We start from the raw sequence: 18,913 nt of genomic DNA, 5'->3' as shown, positions 1-18,913 counted from the left end.
TTGGGGGATGATGAGTAATAGCATGCGAAATATGCACTGCAAGTCTGTGGCCACGTGAACTCGGCAGCGTTTCACTAATCTTGAAATGTACGGTAAAAAGCTACTGAAGGAGAAATGACTCGGATGGAGAGCCAAGGCTAAATTTATGGAAAAGAAAAAGGACTAGTGTTGAAACGATCTCACCGGGTACTCGTTAGCTCGCTCGCCAGAAACTCGGCTCGTTTGTGCGGCCAGCTTGTTTGCACTAACGAACACCGTACAACGTAATTCGTACACATGGCAGTACAAGTCGAGCGGGGAGTCGGAATTTTTTTTACGATTCCTGGTCGATCGAGAGTCCAGTCCCGCGCAAAGTGAAAAGCACTCGCAGTTACAGTGGCTGCATGCCGCCTGCACGACAGTGACTAAGTAACATAGTTGTTTCAGTTGTCGTTGCAGCTTTGGTGGACTCCACTGATGTCTTGTTCCGCATCTGCTGACCTGCTGCAGGGCAAACTTCTGTCAACTCTCAATTCGAGTGAAAGTTACGTTTGGAAGTTTTCTCCCGCGATGCAGCGAAGAACAGGGCTACAGTGTTTGCAAAACGGTCTATTCTTACAACGGCTGCTCAACGACGGCGTTGAAAAGACGTCTCGACACCAAACAGCAGTCCGAAGTGAAGCAGCAGCATCCCCAGATGCCGGCGGTGATAATTTGGACCAGCTGAATTAAATTTAAAAAAATCGTACTTGAAAAAAATATTTAAAAAATCATGATTTGCCACATCAATGAAAATCTTTAGCTCGCTCGATAGCTTGCTCGTTAGTGGAACTGATCGCTCGTTTGTTATAGATACGCTCGTTTCAACACTAAAAAGGACCCAGGAACTACAAGTTACACTATAATGAGAAAGAGTTCAAATATTTATTTTGGAAGCTGCAAAACACAAACTTGCGATAAAAATTGTCTTCTGGCGCATTCTTTGCGCGTGATTTGTACGACATGTGTCATAGGTTCTGCAAAAGGTGACATCAAGAAGAAATTCCGGCGTGGACCATACCATGCACCACTGAGCTAGCTGCGGAGTTGCACACTCTTGTTTACGTAATCCTGGAAGTACAAACTAAGGGACAGACAGATTGCGGATTAGAAAAGGAAAAAAAGAAGAGAGAAGAAAAGAAAAGAAAGGAAACGTAAAAAGAGAAGCGGATGGGGATTTTTGCATTGGAAAATCCATTATTCTGTGTCCTTCGCAGCAGTTGATATGAATGTGATTGCTATGTCACACTATGACCTGCATGCATCATACTGACCAACCACCAACATCTCAATCCATTGATAAGACATGCGAAATCCCTGGATGGCACAAAAAGAAGTAAAAAGGAGCTTTTCCCGCCAAAAAATGTTCGACTGCACACTCTGCGTGCAGCACAGTTCGACCCTTCAATGCAGTTCGATCAGTTGACGTGCGCCTAGCGCGCCTATCGGTGCATGCAGGCTAGGCTGCTCAGCTCTTGAAAGTGCACAGTTCGAAGTGCAAGGCCATACCGTACATAACGGGACACTGGAAGCAAGTCCCTGGAGTTTTCATGAACAACGTGGATCAGACAAAATGTGACTTTTCCGGGACTATTGCTGATTGTCCTGGATTTTCCCAAGAAAACCGGGAGAGTTGTCCTGTTCGATGCATATTCGTAGAAATGTGTAAGCACTGTGATCCAGAGTTAAGTGACATGTATCTCGTTGTGTATGTATTTGTGTGTGGATGGTATATACAGGTGATAGCTCAAGTAATCACAGTGAAGATAGCTCAGACATACAGCTGCTGTAGCAACTCCAAGCCACATTGTCTACCTACTGCAGAAGTACGAACGCAGCTGACTAGTGCCATCTGGTCCGTTTTGGGATTCTCCACGGTTCATGGTAAGGCTTCTAGATCTCTTTACATGTAGATGTTATATTCGTTGGACTGATGTACACAATCCCATGTTTATCTGGTACGGCCCGCTAGGATGTCATTGACCCGGCAGTGTGTTAGTCATGGAATGCAGGTGGTCTCTACACAGATGCATCAACGAGTACTGGAAGCTCTTGCAAGACAAGTGTATGGGTAACAGACATTGATCTCGTACCGAAACTTGAATCCGTTTGAGCTGCACACTCTGATCAACATAGTGTGCAAATACATTCCAAATTCCAATGGAATAGGTTTGCTGCAGAAAGGTATCCAAGGCGGCTATGCCAGATACATACTCATACGTGTACGCCCATTACCGAAGCAATGATAGCTAACAAGCTATGTTAGGTATAGCAACTTGTGCTGGGATTACACCATTCAACAGCATGCAAGACTGATGAGTTGACCGCCACTAATTTGAGCCAGGTACATAGCATAGGACTGTAGACCTGTACAACCGCATAAGGTCTATTGTGTACATTTGTACAACCCGTATTTTGTCCATTGTGCTTTGCTGCATTGTATGTTGAAAAACCCATGATTGCGGTGGTAAATTATTCTGTTGAGATCACAACTATTTCTTGGGAAAGACTTTTGGTTAGGTTGTTCAATGTGCAGCCGTCTGATAGAATGGTTGTGTCATCATGCTGGTGCATACAGACTGATAGAATGGTTATGTCATCATGTTGGTGCATACTGACTGAAAGAATGGTTGTGTCATCATGTTGGTGCATACTGACTGATAGAATGGTTGTGTCATCATGTTGGTGCATACTGACTGTATGTACATGTACTGTACGTATTTTTAATTGTATATTGCGTTGTGAATGAAGTAAAACAGGCTAGGGATGATGAATGGCGGCTTTCTCATTGTGTTCTAGGGGTGATGAATGGTTGCTTTCACATTGTGTTCTGTCTGTAGTGAACTGGACGGCACAAGAACTAGAGCTAAATCGGCAACTCTGTGACAATCTCGTCCATCTAGCAAAAACAAGGTAAGGAAAACAGGTTCTGAAGTCACTGCAAGAAACCCAATGGGAAGTGCAATCCTGCATATTTGTTTGTCTAAGAAATGAAATGACCACTGCACCGAATGAATTGAGAGTTCCCTCCATTTTCAAGGACCTGTGATCACATAAAGGAGGCTGTGATATCATTTCACCACATAATCCAAAAAATTTGCTTTGCACCTCACATATGCGTGCCAGAAATTCATGATTGCTTCATGAATATCCTAACTGTGGTACAGTGGTGTGCGGTGTCTCCACATCAGCAGTACGTTGTTTGAATTTAACCTTTTGAGACCCCACTGAAAGTGCGACAATTTACGCACCTTCAAATATCATGCACTTTCACTCGTATCTCTATGAAACATTCACCGATTTTTACAAGCTAACCACCGTTGGAAAGGCATTTCCAAGACAAAGAGACTGGTACCACACTCAAGCCAGCTACCTGCACAGCCTCTGCTCTGCGTGGCCTATAATGCCGCCCAAAACAGCAGCCGTGCGCGAACAGCTACAGCAAAGTTCAAACAGCCGCCATTCCATTCTCCTTCATCGCATCGACTTCAAACAAACTACAGCGGAAAGCTCGTTTCAAGCGCAAAATTTTGGTGTGCAGCATGCTTGAGCATGGCGTACTATTCCGGGGAAATCTCCTGTCAAGTGCAGCGTGAAAATTTGAATATTTTCGATCTGAGTGCATTTTTCAGTTTGTCTCCGACTTCGAGTCTCACCACGGCGGCATCGTAACTCCTAGAGACTTCGGATAACTTCGACGTGATAGGCAAGGGTCTTTTCGAAACGTAAATACTTTGTTTATGAAAATCGGTGAAGGAACACCAGAGATATAATTATTTTAGTGTCACCGTATACCAAACGATCGAATTCGATCGTTGGGGTCTCAAAGAGTTAAGTGAGGTAAAATCCAAGGAAAATGTCATTTCTGAGACTTTGTGTCAATAAATCGAGTGGGAAATTAGTTGATTTAGAGTAGTTGAGTGCTGCCCTGATGCTAGTACACAGATGCAATGTTTTGTTTTGGATCTCGTTGTCGTGTAGCACAAGTTCGTCTGTATGCGGAGTGTCGATTGATGCTACTATCGCAGAGCTTCACTTGCGTTATCACCCCGATGGTAAGATTTTGGAAGTGAATTTGTTTCAGTGTAATTATTCAATGGGCACATGGTCAGGGAGTCTTGAACACGATTTCAGAACAAGTGGGGGTGCTAGGAATAGGAACATCATGGTTGGATAGAGCAACCATGTCTGCTGTATTTTTAAATTCCCACCGCCCTCACTCCACTTGTTTTTTGTTTGTTTTGATTTAGTTCGTTGCCTGAACAATACAATGTGCAACTTCAAAGAGGGTCGAACAGCCACTGTCCGGGTTTGTCTAAAAATACATCCAAAAAATCAAATTGCACACTTCCAGTACAATGGCTACCAGTACCATGCCACTTGCTTGAGCAGGGAAAACTGTTCTATAAAGGGTTGGGCACAATTGGCAATCCGTCGTAAAAGAGTGTGAAATATATCCCAGTGTTTGTCTAGGCCTTTCCCATAATTTAGAATTTCTCCGGGAAATTACCGCAGAATATCATCATCCCCCTCCACCCCTCCACCCCTCCCCCTCCACCCCCTCCACCTCCCCCCCCCCCCCCCCCCGAACAGTCACGATCAAGCCCAGGTTTATCTATAGTGTTTAATGGCCTGATGGCCTGGTTTGTTGTCATGTAGTTGCGGCTAGCAAAACGACGACATGGGATGTTATTGCCTGGAATTTGGAATGTAATACCAAACAAAGAACAAGAGCTAGCTGAGTATACTAAGTCTTGTACTATGTAATACCAAGCAAAAAGCGAGAGCTAACTGAGTATACTTGAACAATGCACTAGGACAAAGAGAACAAGACTAGAAAATGGTATAGTAGCCACGTTCACTTGGTTCAGGAAACCCTACGTATACCATACGTATACCATACGTACACCCTACGTATACCCTACGTATACCCTACGTACACCCTACGTACACCCTACGTATACCCTACGTATACCCTACGTGTACCCTACATATACCCTACGTATACCCTACGTGTACCCTACGTATACCCTACGTATACCCTACGTACACCCTACGTATACCCTACGTGTACCCTACGTATACCCTACGTGTACCCTACGTATACCATACGTATACCATACGTATACCATACGTACACCCTACGTATACCCTACGTATACCCTACGTATACCCTACGTATACCCTACGTGTACCCTACGTATACCCTACGTATACCCTACGTGTACCCTACGTATACCCTACGTGTACCCTACGTATACCCTACGTATACCATATACCCTACGTATACCATATACCCTACGTATACCATACGTATACCCTACATATATCCTACGTATACCATACGTATACCCTACGTATACCATACGTATACCCTACTTATGCTGCCCGATTGCATTTCTTGTCAGAATGGTTAGCACTTTCCTGTGAAATGTTGAAATACTCACACTATTTCACTTCCAGGTTGTACCCAGCATCCAATCCCTATCGGCTCAGTCATCTAGGGAACGGGTGTTGGGTATCCGGCCTACCCGTTTGACCACATATTATTGCTTTACCACTTCAGTGTTCTCTTTCTCTCATTAGTTTTAAGTTTGCTATGGTTGCGTACTGCCCGACTTCTGATGGTAGTTGCCAGTCTTACAATGCTTCAGATTTGTTTTGTTTTATTTTTAATTCATTTCAGTTCGTTGCCCCAACAGTAGAATGTACAACTTCAAGAGGGTCAAACAGACAACAAGGTAACTGAGGAGATCTTCAGTTAAAGATAATAATTTAAAAAAATTGGGAGGCACCGATGGAAAAAGAAGAACAGTCATTGCTAAATAGCCTTAAAATACACTTCATTCACTCGCAGGATAGATGTACACGCCAGCCGCTCTCCCGTGATGAATTGGCCACATGGTGTACACAAATTTATAGTGTTGATACGAGCGTATCTATTACAAACGAGCGAACAGTTCCACTAACGAGCAAGCTATCGAGCGAGCTAACGAGTTTCATTGATGTGGCAAATATGACCCTTTCAAATATTTTTTCTAAAATTCATTTTTTTTAATTCAACTGGTTCAAATTATCACCGCTGGCATTTGGGGCCGCTGCTGCTTCACTTCGGACTGCTGTTTGGTCTTTAGTGTCAAGATGTCTTTTCAGCGGCGTTGTTCAGCAGCCTTTGTAAGAATAGACCGTTTCGCAAAGATTGAAAGTAGCCCTGTTTTTCCCTGCATTGCGGGAGAAAACTTCCAAACGACTGCGCGCAAACTTTACTCAAATTGAGAGTTGACAGGTCAGCAGATGCGGAACAAGACATCAGTGGAGTCCACCAAAACTGTAACGATAACTGAAACAACTCAGTGTCGTGGAGGCATACAGTCACTGATTTTCACTTTGTGCGGGACTGGGACTCTCGATCAACCAGGGACTCGTAAAATATTTGACGACTCTTCGGTTGACATGTTCTGCCAAAGTGTACGGAGTACAGTGTTTCGCTGTTCGTTAGTACAAACAAGCTGGCCGAACAAATGAGCCGAGTTTCTGGCGATCGAGCTAACGAGTACCTGGTGAGATCGTTTCAACACTAATGCAAACATAGCCTACGCGCACATAAGCAATAGGTCTGTGGCTTCTGGCTTTGCCTGAGGTACTACTATATCTAGGAAATCTAACAACACCATCCATTGTAGTGGTAACTTGTCTTGATCTCAGCTTGGCATGTTTCTGAACTAGAAGTGGGTTTCTATATCTTGCTATATTTGTTTCTCCCGTCTTAGATGCAATGAAGAAACTACAGACAAGTTTGCTTACTATCAAAGTAAGATTAAGAATGGCATTTCCATCGTATATAACTTAGGGCACACATGCATGTGCACTCGTATGCGCCTTCCCCCTTGTACGTGTGTATGTATGCTGTGTGTGTTTGTGTATGTGTGTGTGTGTGTGTGTGTGTGTGTGTGTGTGTGTGTGTGTGCTTGTGTGTGTCCACTTGCCGAGGCGTTGTGAGCCCATAAGTGAGATTATTTCCAAGTCCGGCCAGAGTTTGAGAATTTCCGGGGTATCAGCCGTTGAACAGTCTCTTAGCCAATTGAGTCATCTTTCCAAAATTCTCTTTGAGCCCCTCTCCCCTCTCACAAAGGGAGACCCACATGACCAGTTTACCAGTGAGCAATTATACCTACAAGTATTTGTGTGTGTCTGTGTGTGTGCCTGTGTGTGTATGCTTGTGCATATGTGTGTCAATTTCATGGTTTATGGTGAGGAATGATTGGAGCCGTCTCTAAGGTCATGAAAAACAGCATACACTCCCACTCCTCTGTATTTGCTTTTACGGGGTCTTGGAATGCAGTTGTATATCTATAAACCTGAATGCCTTGACTGTCATGTGTGTTGTGTATACTAATCAGGATAGTCTTCCAAGGAGCATTACCATGGGATGCTGTTCATCACTGACTGAAGATGACCATGTCCATTTCGAGAGAATGCTTGCCAGTCAAAGTCACCCAACTGAGCCTTGTGCTGAGGAGTCATGTTTCAATCCTTTGGCTGTCATAGCCGACTTGGAGAAATCTACAACGGGAAGTGACAGCTTTGCCTGGCAAGGTAAAAGCATGTACTTTGCATTACACACAGGGGCTCTTGGGGTCTTGGGTTCTTGTTACATGAGTATCTGTGTACTTTGCATGACATGTACTCGAAGTAGACTTTCTGTAGACTGCACAGTAACTCAACTTGTTCGGCTGATGTTTGTGACAACTGCCCATACTTGGGAACTGTTTGCGACTTGAATACGAAATTCTGAAGTTGACGATGGTAAGAACAAAGCGGTCTCATATTCCTAAAATACGCTACTTGTGGCGCATGTTGCTGCGAAGGTAGTAGGTCTGAAAACACCAACAAAATCAGCGAAGCGCTTGCCAAGGAAAGAAGGTGCGAAACTGCTTACCCTATCCCGCTGGAAGGTCGTTACAGTGTACTTGAAAAAATTAATGCTAGCTTGCCTTCATCGCCTGCCACATGGAGGCATGGATCGCTTGAAAACGAAGTTTCTTGACCTGAATTTGACCGCGCGTCTTGTTCAGCGTATTGTTGAGTGCTGAAGGGTCTGCCTCAAACTCTGATGAAGATGTCGACTTTAGCTGCAAGTGCAGCGAAGCGGGGGACCACAAACTAAAGCTTGGTCGTCGACAATGCTCTGCCTCAATTTCTAGCCGATTTCTTTGCCCTTCGAGTGGACAAAATATATTCGAAAAATCGCTCTGGGAAGCGACAATTTTAATAACGCGGAGGAAGTACGTAACTATTTACATTCCCAATTCCAAATTGTGGGCAATTGTCACACACACATCAGGCGAGCAAGGTGACTATTTACATTGATACACTAGGCTGGAGCACTGCTCAACCTGGATACAACAGAAACCAAACACGCTGCAGCAGTAGTGTACAGTAACTGCTAAGCTAATAACTCTGACAACTTCCGAGGAAACCGCAGTTTGCGCTAGGGCAGCGAATAATGCTGTAAGCCAACTGAATGCTGGCAGCTCGAGCCACTTTGGCCGTGAAAAAATCACCTAATTTTTCTAAGTTGGCCTCTAGCATGCTTAGACCTCATAAATCATACTCATATGGGGGTGAGTGTGTGTGTGTGTGTGTGGGGGGGGGGGGGGGGGTGCCTATGGATATGCATTTGAGCTGTAGTTATGGCCTCTTGAAAGCAATAAAAACCTAATTTTCGGAGCTTTGAGGCCCCATAAGTCCAGCAAAATGCCCATGTATTGCCCACACTAATAATTTCTAGAGGCTATGCATGCTAGTGAACAACATAGAAAACACGGTGAAAACAGCACTTCTTCTGTAGAGGTTTTTTCATCTCCAAAGGGGTTTGAGCTACCTCAATAGGTATTCGCACTTGAAAGTCTATTGTATTATGGCTAAGGAGTTGGTGTAGCCTTGCTGGAAATGCAATGTTCCTGGTGGTGAATTCCTGCTTCTTCTTGACCAGATCCAGATTCTCTCATAGCCATCACACACATTATATGGTTTATTCTCAACATCTTTGAAGAAAATGTTGCGCGGTCGCTGGTGGGGTGATGACTGTACCATAGCTTAATGGTAGAGCATCACCGGACATAACTATAAGTGACAGCACTGGCTCGACTTCGGGTCGTGGCCATCAATTTTTCTTCAGTTTTTTTTCTCGTTTTCAACTCCTCCCAACTTCAGGGCTAGTACTTGCACAGAAACACGTGGGCGCCATCTTGGTTCACGTGACATGTGTCACACCATGCTGTGTACAGGGAATCTTGTTATACTTCGCGTCGACTCTGGCCTGTTCAAATCCACGCAAGTGAGCCACAGTTCTCTCTAGCAGGCTGAGATTTAGCAGGCACTGAGTTCAGATGTGGGCAAAGGGATTCACCGAAGGATTTTTTGATTTTCGCAATTTAGACCTCAAATAACACCCTCAAAATTGGTTAACGTGTCCCACCTCTAGAATCGTTTTGGCGAAATTCGCTTTGGTGAAAGTACAGAGCATCTCCTACTGAAAATTTTGAGCCATCGATTGTCAAAATCGGCTCATGTGGAGCTCACTTGTGTCGTTTTGAAGGACGCCGCGCCACGCGCGACTTGCGCTGGTTCTTTCACAAACGGGAGACACCTTCCAGTCAGAACTGCAGACTGTGACAGTGCAGTGCGCACGGCAAGGAAAAGAAGGAGACGTGCATTTTCCATTTGTTGTCCTGTGTCCTTTGCTTTTATTGTTCACTGATAACATGTTCGCAAAATCTTGAGCTAGAGAGAAGACTGACTTACAATCTGATTCATCTAGGCTTCAGCGTGATGCACGTATCCAGACCATAGGAAATATTGGGAAAGGAACCGGGAACCAGGAGAATAATTTTTTCTGGAGCGAATCCAATTATTACCATGGTTCTTTGTTCTTGAACACCGCGCTCCACATCGTCAATGTTCTGCGAGGTAAGGATTTCAGGACTACTGTCGGTTTGTTCAACCTCGGGGCGATCTGATCTACGTCCAGCTGGCCATGATACTGAGCCGAACTGGCCACTAGTTCGCTTCTTTCTCGACTCGGGATAATCAAGCCGGTCAGAGTGCGATTTCCTACCCTGGATGCGATCCATGGTGCGGACTGAAAATAACTACTGAACACCTCCTTGTACAAGCACTGACATACAAGACCGGTGGTGGATACAAACTGACAACAGGAAACCCTAACAGCACCCGCTCTGTCAGAGAAAGTCGAAGGGAAGCAGTTCGAACTAGTTCAAGCACCACCAAAAAATAAAACTATGATAAAAACTAGCACTTGCTCTTGCACAGTTGCAGCTAGGTCAAAGACTGCACTGGCAAGTACACTTTTGCGCAGTCGCGATCTCGCGACCCCGCATCACGTGCGGGTATCTGATGACGTAGCGTGACTCAAGATGGCCTCTGACGTGTTTTCGTTTTGTGATCCCAAATACCAGCCCTGAACTTATGAATAGACAGCATCTTTCATGATGTTTGCTGCATTGAACTCATTCCAGCTATTTCCTTTATCTTCATTCTGTAACACTACATCTGTATACTATAATGATACATTCTGTAACACTACATCTGTATACTATAATGATACATTCTGTATTCTATAACAATACTTGTGTTGCTGCTCACCCGTGCATGGCTGGTTTTTTTTGTTAATCATGAGTCCTCCGCAAGTGGTGTGCAAGTGTATATTGCCCGAGCAGAGTGTGTGTGTGTATGCAAAGTGTATGGGTTTGTGCACCTGTGTGTGTGTGTGTGTGTGTGTGTGTGTGTGTGTGTGTGTGTGTGTGTGTGTGTGTACATGTGTCTTACTATTTGGAGGAATAATTTTCTACATGACTAAGTATTTTTTGAGTTGGGTTGTGTTGTGTTTTGCTATTATACAAATTACAGACCACATGAAGAATGTCCTTGAGAATGTTACGGATACATTTCTTGTAGAGTTGGTGAAGAACAGATATGAGATCTGGGATCAAGAATCAACTATTTCTTCCGAGAGCAAGCCAAGTGTGCATGAATTGCGCTCAATCCTTGCTGCTACATCTTGACGTCTCCATGTCGATTTTGACATGTCAACGTCTCGACCAATTTCAGCTGTGCTCCATTCTTGCTTGATCTACAAGTAGAAATGTTGCCTTATCTTATAATAACAGAGTTGGCTGATGCCGTCGAGTTTCCGAACTGACATGCGATGGATGAGGGACACATGCTCTTGAGTTTCGGTGTTTTTTTACTTTCCTATAATTATTGTAAAGGCATTTCTTACAGAAACCTGATCTAAACGTGTTCACACTGTTCTAATCTTGATCCGTGTCTGTACCAATATCTTGGGCCAATTCTTACTCCTTACAGTCTCAACCTTCAGGATGATGGTATGTTATTCCCTAGTGCATACCTCAAAGTATTTTGTTTTCAGTCCTGCAAACCAATCAGCATACTTTAGTGTTCTTCTTTTCACCATTTTGTTGGTGTGTATCTTTTCCATGCAATTACCAAACCTTACTGAAGAACATGTATTATATAATTATTATATGAGCGGTGCCACGAAAAAACCAGTCAAGTGCAACTGAATGTGAAGTGCAGAAAACGCCGTTCAAAGTCTGACCAGGAAATCAGCGCATTTCACTTGTCTGCGTCTCAGTTCCGCTACCTTTCTGGCTGTCCAGCTGAGTTTTCCGTCTATCTTTACACTGAGTGTGAAGTAGACTTGCTTGGCTATCACCAGGCCTTGGCTGCGAGTAAATTGACGCATGTGTACGGCGACATGTCATGGCTGAAAGTGCAGCGCATGAACTTGCATTCCGAAACAACCAATTTAACTTGGAAACGGAGCCAATACTAAAATGTCAAGATGTGAAAGGACACTTAGGTACGAGTTATGAGTACCTCTCTACCACTGTAACAGGTGTGTGTGTGTGTGTGTGTGTGTGTGTGTGTGTGTTGTGTTGCTATGTCCAACATAGCTTGTTTGTTATGGGCAGGAGTATGAGTGTGTGTGTGGGGGGGGGGTATATATAGCCCGGTTTTATGTGGTAAACGGGCACACGATGGAAGTAGCGCGGGTAGTTGCTCACTCTTGGTGTTATGGACTGCCTGTTGTCATGACTTTCGATGTTTGACAACTATGCAAAAAGAAGGGAAATTGAAATTGCGTTGCTGTATGTGATGGGAATGTGCTATTCTGCATCGTCGTTTTCATTTATTCCGCTCTGCACCCAGGTGCATCGAGCACTTTTTTCAAACTTCCAGAACTCCCTCATTTTGAAAACCATGCACCTAGCAGGTAAAGTGCATATAGAAGTTATGCGAATGATGTCATTGGGCACAAGTACACGCATGAGTGCGCAGATTTTCCAAAGGACGCTAAGTATGCAGCTTGTGTCGCTAGTGCAGGTCCAGCGCTGTGTCGCCAGACCGCGCCTTCACCGAGGCGTCTCAACTGATGATGTAATCGAATACAGTTAGATCGGGCGCCGAAGAACGCAGGGGCTCGAGCGCAGCCTAGGAAAGTTCTTAACTTTTTGATTCTAGCCAGACCGTTCTTATTCACACGCGCGCGGCGAGTCGAGTGACGTCATGACATGTACATGTAGTGCAATGTAGTACTTTTAAACTAGTGGGTGTCGTAAATGGGAATGACTGTACATGTAGCAGTTACTGTTTACACGTGTACATGACATGTACTCACCTCCCATACATGTACAATGTAGATCTACGTACAATGTAGATCTAGTGTTCTTAAATCTGATAATTCTAGCCTGGACTGTTCTTAAATTTTGCCGGTTTTCAGCCTGGGTGTTCTTCGGCGAGGTGTTCTTCGGCGCCCGATCTTACTGTATACACCTCTACAATGTGATACCAAAATGATTTGTGCACACATATACTCGCACATCAACGATTTGTGCTGCGCTCATATAAGTGGAAAGAGTATTGCTGTTGCCAAGATGGATGGCTATAACTGTCGCTGCTAAAATCCCACTGCACAGGTAAATCGTTCTCAATTTGAGCTAGTTTTGAGCAATCTGTTGCTATCCTGAAACCATCAAACACTTCGACAGTGTTGTCTTATTGTCTGCTGGCGCCAGCAAGTATTAGCACTATGCAGCGCTCCGGCTAGCTGCTTGATACCAGGGAGTTTTTCAGCTACAGTCGTCGCCCAAAAATCTGGCCAATGCTATGCTAGCTGAAGAGTACATGGGCCACATGAACTACCACTACTAGCCACTAGTGCACTACAGATGCAAACACTATGCCCTGTATACGCTCAGTGCAGAGCGGGTTAGACTAATACTGACTATGTCTATAGTAAGTACATGCATACTACCATGCTACCATGCTACCATACTACCATGCTACCATGCTACCATGCTACCATACTACCATGCTACCATACTACCATGCTACCATACTACCATGCTACCATGCTACCATACTACCATGCTACTATGCTACTGTGAAGCAACACTGTGAAGGAACACCGTGAACGCCCACCACCGTGAAGCACCACCGTGAAGCACCACAGTGAACGCGCACCACTATATCCATGGTTTTGGCATTGGTTGTATTTTTCAATAGTTTTTTTCGCGACGACTGTACATTCAATATCCGGGCTAGCGGTTTGATGCCAGCATGCATTGCATCTATATGCTGCTTCATACTAGCATGTAATTGGCTACAATGTCCTGGCTGTTGCTTGATAACAGCAAGTATTAAAGCTAGTGTGCTGGCGCGTTGTACCAAGATGGAATTGGACATAGTGGCTATTGTAACGGGTAACCGAGGGGTAGGCGTGGTGAAATCAACAAGAATTAGTTTTATTCTACTTCTTTCAGGTACACACCTGAGATATAATTATTAGTGAAAGAAGAAGCGGCAAATAAATAACTTTCTCTCCGGTGCTCACCTAGATGCTGATTTCTTATTCTTCGAGTTAGCTTTTGTTGCTATCTAATCTAATCTTCAAAACAGAAATGCGCAGCCGCTTTAATGCAGCAGACGCCGTACGCTTACATACGGAGATACACTAAATATACATCAGGCAAAGCTCCGTATTAGTTCCGTACTACTTCCGTATTGGTCGGGCAGGGATACTACACTATTTCACTAACAAGAACTGGTCATGAATTGCACATACGTATAACTGCGCCATCTGCCTATCAAACATGATGTTTTAAATATTCTTTCCTACCTGTACATACAAAATAAATGCCATATTCAATACAAAAATAATTTTGTAAATCAATCTAGTTTCTAAAAGAGTACTTGACCATCGTGCTGAAGTTATGAAGAAGGTCTACTACTTGTAGCATTGTGCAGAAAAACATGACCATCTGGGCAGGTAAAATTTACGAGACAAATTTACCTTTTGCTGCATCCATATTCATCCACATTTTCATGCATGGTATGCCATCATAACCGTAACTTTGGCGGATATTGCTTGACTACGTATCGGCAGAGGATGTCGTCAGCTGCAGGACACCACACTAGCATTCCAGCATTCCACGAACTGCCTAGTTTTGTGTATCATCTGCAGGGTATAGTTCAAACTTCTCTCCAATTACCTGTTTAGTTCAATCATGGGAACTCATTGCAGTTATCCAAACCCTTCCTTCAGACACTTCAACTGAACTGGTAACTGAAGTTACGATTTCTGGCCCATGTCAAACTAACCGGCGTCTGACGTGCGGTGGAAATGTTCACATCTAGGGTCGTTGAGTGACGATACTTTTAGAGTGAAACTCGCAGTTCCAACAAGCAACTAATTTGTAAATTCTGGCCAATATGTATTTCACACTTCCTACAGTTGAATGCCGTTCATTGAAATCTGATCGCGCTAAAGATTCATGTTCTTATCTGGGGGTTTCGCTCTAGCAGCTCGTCTACAAGCTCTGCCACAGTGCCGGTATGCTGTAGCAGATCCCATCACTGCATCAGATTTTCAGAGTTTTCATTTTTGAAAGTGTTACAACACCTGCGTGTGAACTACATCAGAGCGTTATGCTGAGCAGCTTGTAAACTACACTCTTGGTGGCTGAGATAGCCTGCTCTGCTGCTTCGCTGACAGGTAGGAATGTAGGTATCACAGGGCCTTGTTGTAGCAGATGATTTCTGGCTCATCAGCCTAGGTGAGTGAGGCACTGTTCACACCACAGCACTTTCGTCTTCAGTGTACTATGAGATGCAGCATTTCTGTACAAACTTAGCTCCGGGTTTATCTGATGTCTTCACGGTTCTCACCCCCTTCCCTCCCTTCATCCCAGGTCTACAGTATATGAGCATGGACATTGCATTCAGTAACGTCGAGGTGTGAATTCCTAAAGTCTTGTGCCTTGCGATCATTTTCAGCGCTGAAATTTGAAGGACAAAACTCGGCTGTGCGAATGATTCGAGTTCATTTCTTCGGCATTACTCTATCAAAGTCATGGGTTACGTATGAGATTAGCTCGTTCAGAACTTGGGTAGTGGTTGTTTTCGTTAATAGAAGCCAGCGGTCTTCATTCTTAGGCACGTTTGTACGTTTCTAAATCAGAACTATCGTGAAAGGCTTTCAGTTCAGCTCTCTGCTCTGCTGCTACATTTACTAGTGTCAACAATCGATTGGAGGAAGCTGTTTGGACGTATTGGATATTCTCTTACCGACATGGCAGTGACCAGTGGAATGGCAGACGCCCGAAAGACTTCAGGTAAGGTAAAATATTTCACCCTGCTTTCAACCATGCTAATAGATACAGGCAATGTTGTATTGTACAGCGCAAGCTGATTTCTTTATCGTACCAGTGCTCAAAAAGCAAGTTTTGCTTCATATTGCCAAGAGTAAATAGAGAGGTTGTGCATAACGAAAATTCGTAAAGATCTTTCGGAATCTGAGCCATCTGGAAGTGACGAAAATTCGTAAAGAAAATCTGTTGTGCTCAACGAAAAACGTAGTGTGACCATGTTGACCCTTTCGAGTACTTTTTCCGCTGTTTGCGCGCGTGGTGAACAATTTTTTTGAATCAAATGTGTACTCCGGCCCATGGCTCACGTGTAGGCACACCACCGAACTGAGTTGGGCTCAAGTTTTCCAGCTCACGGGCAACGATCTCCATGGCTGGAGACCCTCGTCGAAACGGTTGGTCGTGAGAACGAAGCTGCCTGAGAAGGGTCAGGTCCATCGCGAGATCAAATGTCCTTCGCTGAGACGTCGCAGGGGAAGACGAAGACGCCGAGGTGGCAGAATTCTGCTGCGGGGATTCAGCAGAATAATTTGTCACAGGGCGTAGCGAGCACTGACAGGACTTCCAGATGTGACAGAACTAGCCGAGCGCTGTCCAGGTGACAGAGGATCGCTGAGAGAGCGGGAAAGAGATCCATCAGCTCCACAGGATGCCGAGTAGGAAGAACTCGCAGAACGACTTGAAAAGGCCATGGCGAAAAAAATCTTGACACCACGTGCATCAACACAGCTACATGTACATGTATACAGAAGCTGCGTGTGAACTACATCAGAGCGTTATGCTGAGCAGCTTGTAAACTACACTCTTGGTGGCTGAGATAGCCTGTATACAGAAGCTTGCGAGAAAGAAGCGAAAGTTCAAAACGTAAGATCTTCAAGTTTCGCGATCAGCCTCGCGAAAGTTCCTTTCCTTTTTCGTTACTCGTACCCAGACTACGTCTAAGTTACGAATTTTCGTTATGCACAACCTATCTACTAACTCCTAAGAGTGTGCAACTTGAGTCTATAGGGTCTGCATCATTTGACAAACCCGTACTTGGTCCGGCTCATCGCAATTGTCGCTTATCCCCCACGCACTCTTTGACAGGTAAAAGCCAGACCAATCACGATATCTAACTTACTTTTGCTTGGGAGGTCGTGATGGCAAGATAAAAGGAGGCACCAAAGAAAAAATGATCGCGACTAGCGCTTTGAATCGCGATGTATTCGACTTTTTTGGGAAGTGGGAATCTGGCCATTCACTGTGTTGCCAAAAGCCAAGCGCAGCGACCCGAAGACCGGAACTGTAGCAGGGGCAACTGACATCCTGGCCTGGAGAGTGTGACAGGCACGCATGTACGGCAGAGAAGTATGAGCTTCATGCTGAAGAAGAAAGGTGTTTTTGATGTGATGCGCCTGGCCGACGTGCTGGTTGTTCTGAGTCTTGGTGGACTGAGCAGCTGCATTACAAGAGTCGTGGCCAGCGTATCCAGTGGAGCGTATGACAGCTGTCTGGAGAGGCCTGTATGGCTCATTCAAAGGCTTTGTTGAAACACACTGTGGTGACACACAGGTCACAGTGCCCACGGTTCCTTCAAGCACCGAAGTGGCAGCCACAACTGTTCCTTTCCCATTGCTGCCATCCGACAGGCTGAGAACATAAGAGATACTCTACCAGTCTACGCCAGCAGCTAGACAACAGCAAATGTCAGCTCATGTAACGGCACGGCTCAAGAGATGCAGAGTTGAATGAACTCTGGACCTGTATTACTAGTGTGAGTGCAAGAACGCGCTTCTTCGCTGATTTATTTCGTGCGTTTTGCTTACCTTGCTTCCTTTCTTCGACTCGCTTCACCTGATTCCATTGGTGAATTTTCTTACTTGTGGCAGAGAGTATTTATGTATCATGCTTCCTCACTATGCCTGTTGGAAATTTCACAGAGCGGTAAAAAAAACTCCTGTTCTTAGTGGCGATAGATAAGCGACAATTGCGATGAGCCGGACCAAGTACACATTTATTTATTTATTTTATTTATTTATTTCTGCACCTCGTGGCATGTCAACACAGCCAATTGAATTGAGGAGAGGGTGAGACCAACCACGGAAGAAGAGAAAAAAGAAAATGAGGAGCACGTGCACAAAGTGGGAAGGGATTAGCAACTTACAAAGCAATGGGATGCTCAATGAGCTATGCAGCGGAAGTGGCGACTGATTTTGTTTACTGGGAGATACTGAAGTGCTGTCTGACGAGGGTTCGGAATTTGGGCATATCTGGAGCTTGTCTAACACTGGGAGGCAGTTGGAGCCACGTGGAGTAGGAGGAAAAGAAAGGGGAATTTACGAATAGGGTAGACCTAGCTAGGGGGAGACGAACGCAGCTTCGGGTGGTGCCACCTGAATTGAACCAATTAAGGGACTGTAAATGAGCAGGGTGCTGGTCAAGAAAAATTGAATGTGCCAGGGTGCACTTGGAAGCATCAAGGTAGTGTTGCAGAGTGGTAATGGATGCAGCAGCATACAAGTCTTGATTTGAGATATAACGATCAGTACGAAATATGATGCGCAGTATACGACGATGGAGAACTTCTAATTTACCTATGTGGGTTCTGTTAATGGTGGACCAGGCAGGGAAGCCGTACGTGAAGAGGGGAAGAATGTACTTGAAGTATGATTTATAAAAATTAATCCGGCAATTTTGGGGCAAATGGGACAAGTGACTTGACATTATGCCGACAGATCGGCATACTTTGGACGACACATGATCAGCATAGTGAGACCAGGAGAGGGCGGAATCCATGACAATGCCAAGGTGTTTATGGTGGGGCGCTACAGAGATAGGGTGACCGGGATCATCGGGGAAGTGGAAGATGGGCACTGGATCCGTGGGAGGGGGAAAATGGAGGAGCTCGGTTTTGGTCACATTTGGCTTAAGGTACCAAGTGCTCATCCAGTGAACAATGTCGTTGATACAGGTCTGAACTTTGGGGTACAGGGTGGCGTGAGATGGGGAGGAAGCAAGGACAGTGGTATTATCTGCAAAGAAATATTGGGAATTGCATAGGGGAGGTCATTAACGTATGTGAGGAAGAGCAGGGGACCTAAAATGGAGCCCTGGGGCACTCCGGATGTCACAGACTCGGGGTCAGATAAGGTTCCATTCAC

At 44.7% G+C, this 18,913-nt stretch overlaps 1 protein-coding gene across 1 annotated transcript in view; it reads left to right on the top strand.

The window, feature by feature from the left end:
• LOC135817065 (uncharacterized) overlaps positions 1-11,612 on the top strand; it is a 67,826-nt gene extending 56,214 nt beyond the window's left edge. Inside the window, exons 17-22 of the mRNA XM_065330165.1 lie at positions 1,758-1,902; positions 2,859-2,931; positions 4,000-4,073; positions 6,789-6,829; positions 7,419-7,614; positions 10,951-11,612. Of these exons, the coding sequence (XP_065186237.1) occupies positions 1,758-1,902; positions 2,859-2,931; positions 4,000-4,073; positions 6,789-6,829; positions 7,419-7,614; positions 10,951-11,105 (684 nt within the window). The 3' untranslated portion in view covers positions 11,106-11,612. The remainder of the gene's footprint in view (positions 1-1,757; positions 1,903-2,858; positions 2,932-3,999; positions 4,074-6,788; positions 6,830-7,418; positions 7,615-10,950) is intronic.
• The last annotated feature ends 7,301 nt before the right edge of the window (positions 11,613-18,913 follow it).

Source organism: Sycon ciliatum, chromosome 5 (assembly GCF_964019385.1).
Source record: "Sycon ciliatum chromosome 5, ocSycCili1.1, whole genome shotgun sequence".
Lineage (NCBI taxonomy): Eukaryota > Metazoa > Porifera > Calcarea > Leucosolenida > Sycettidae > Sycon > Sycon ciliatum.
The sequence above is the reverse complement of the archived record's forward strand: the minus strand, read 5'-3'. Positions and strand labels throughout refer to the sequence as shown.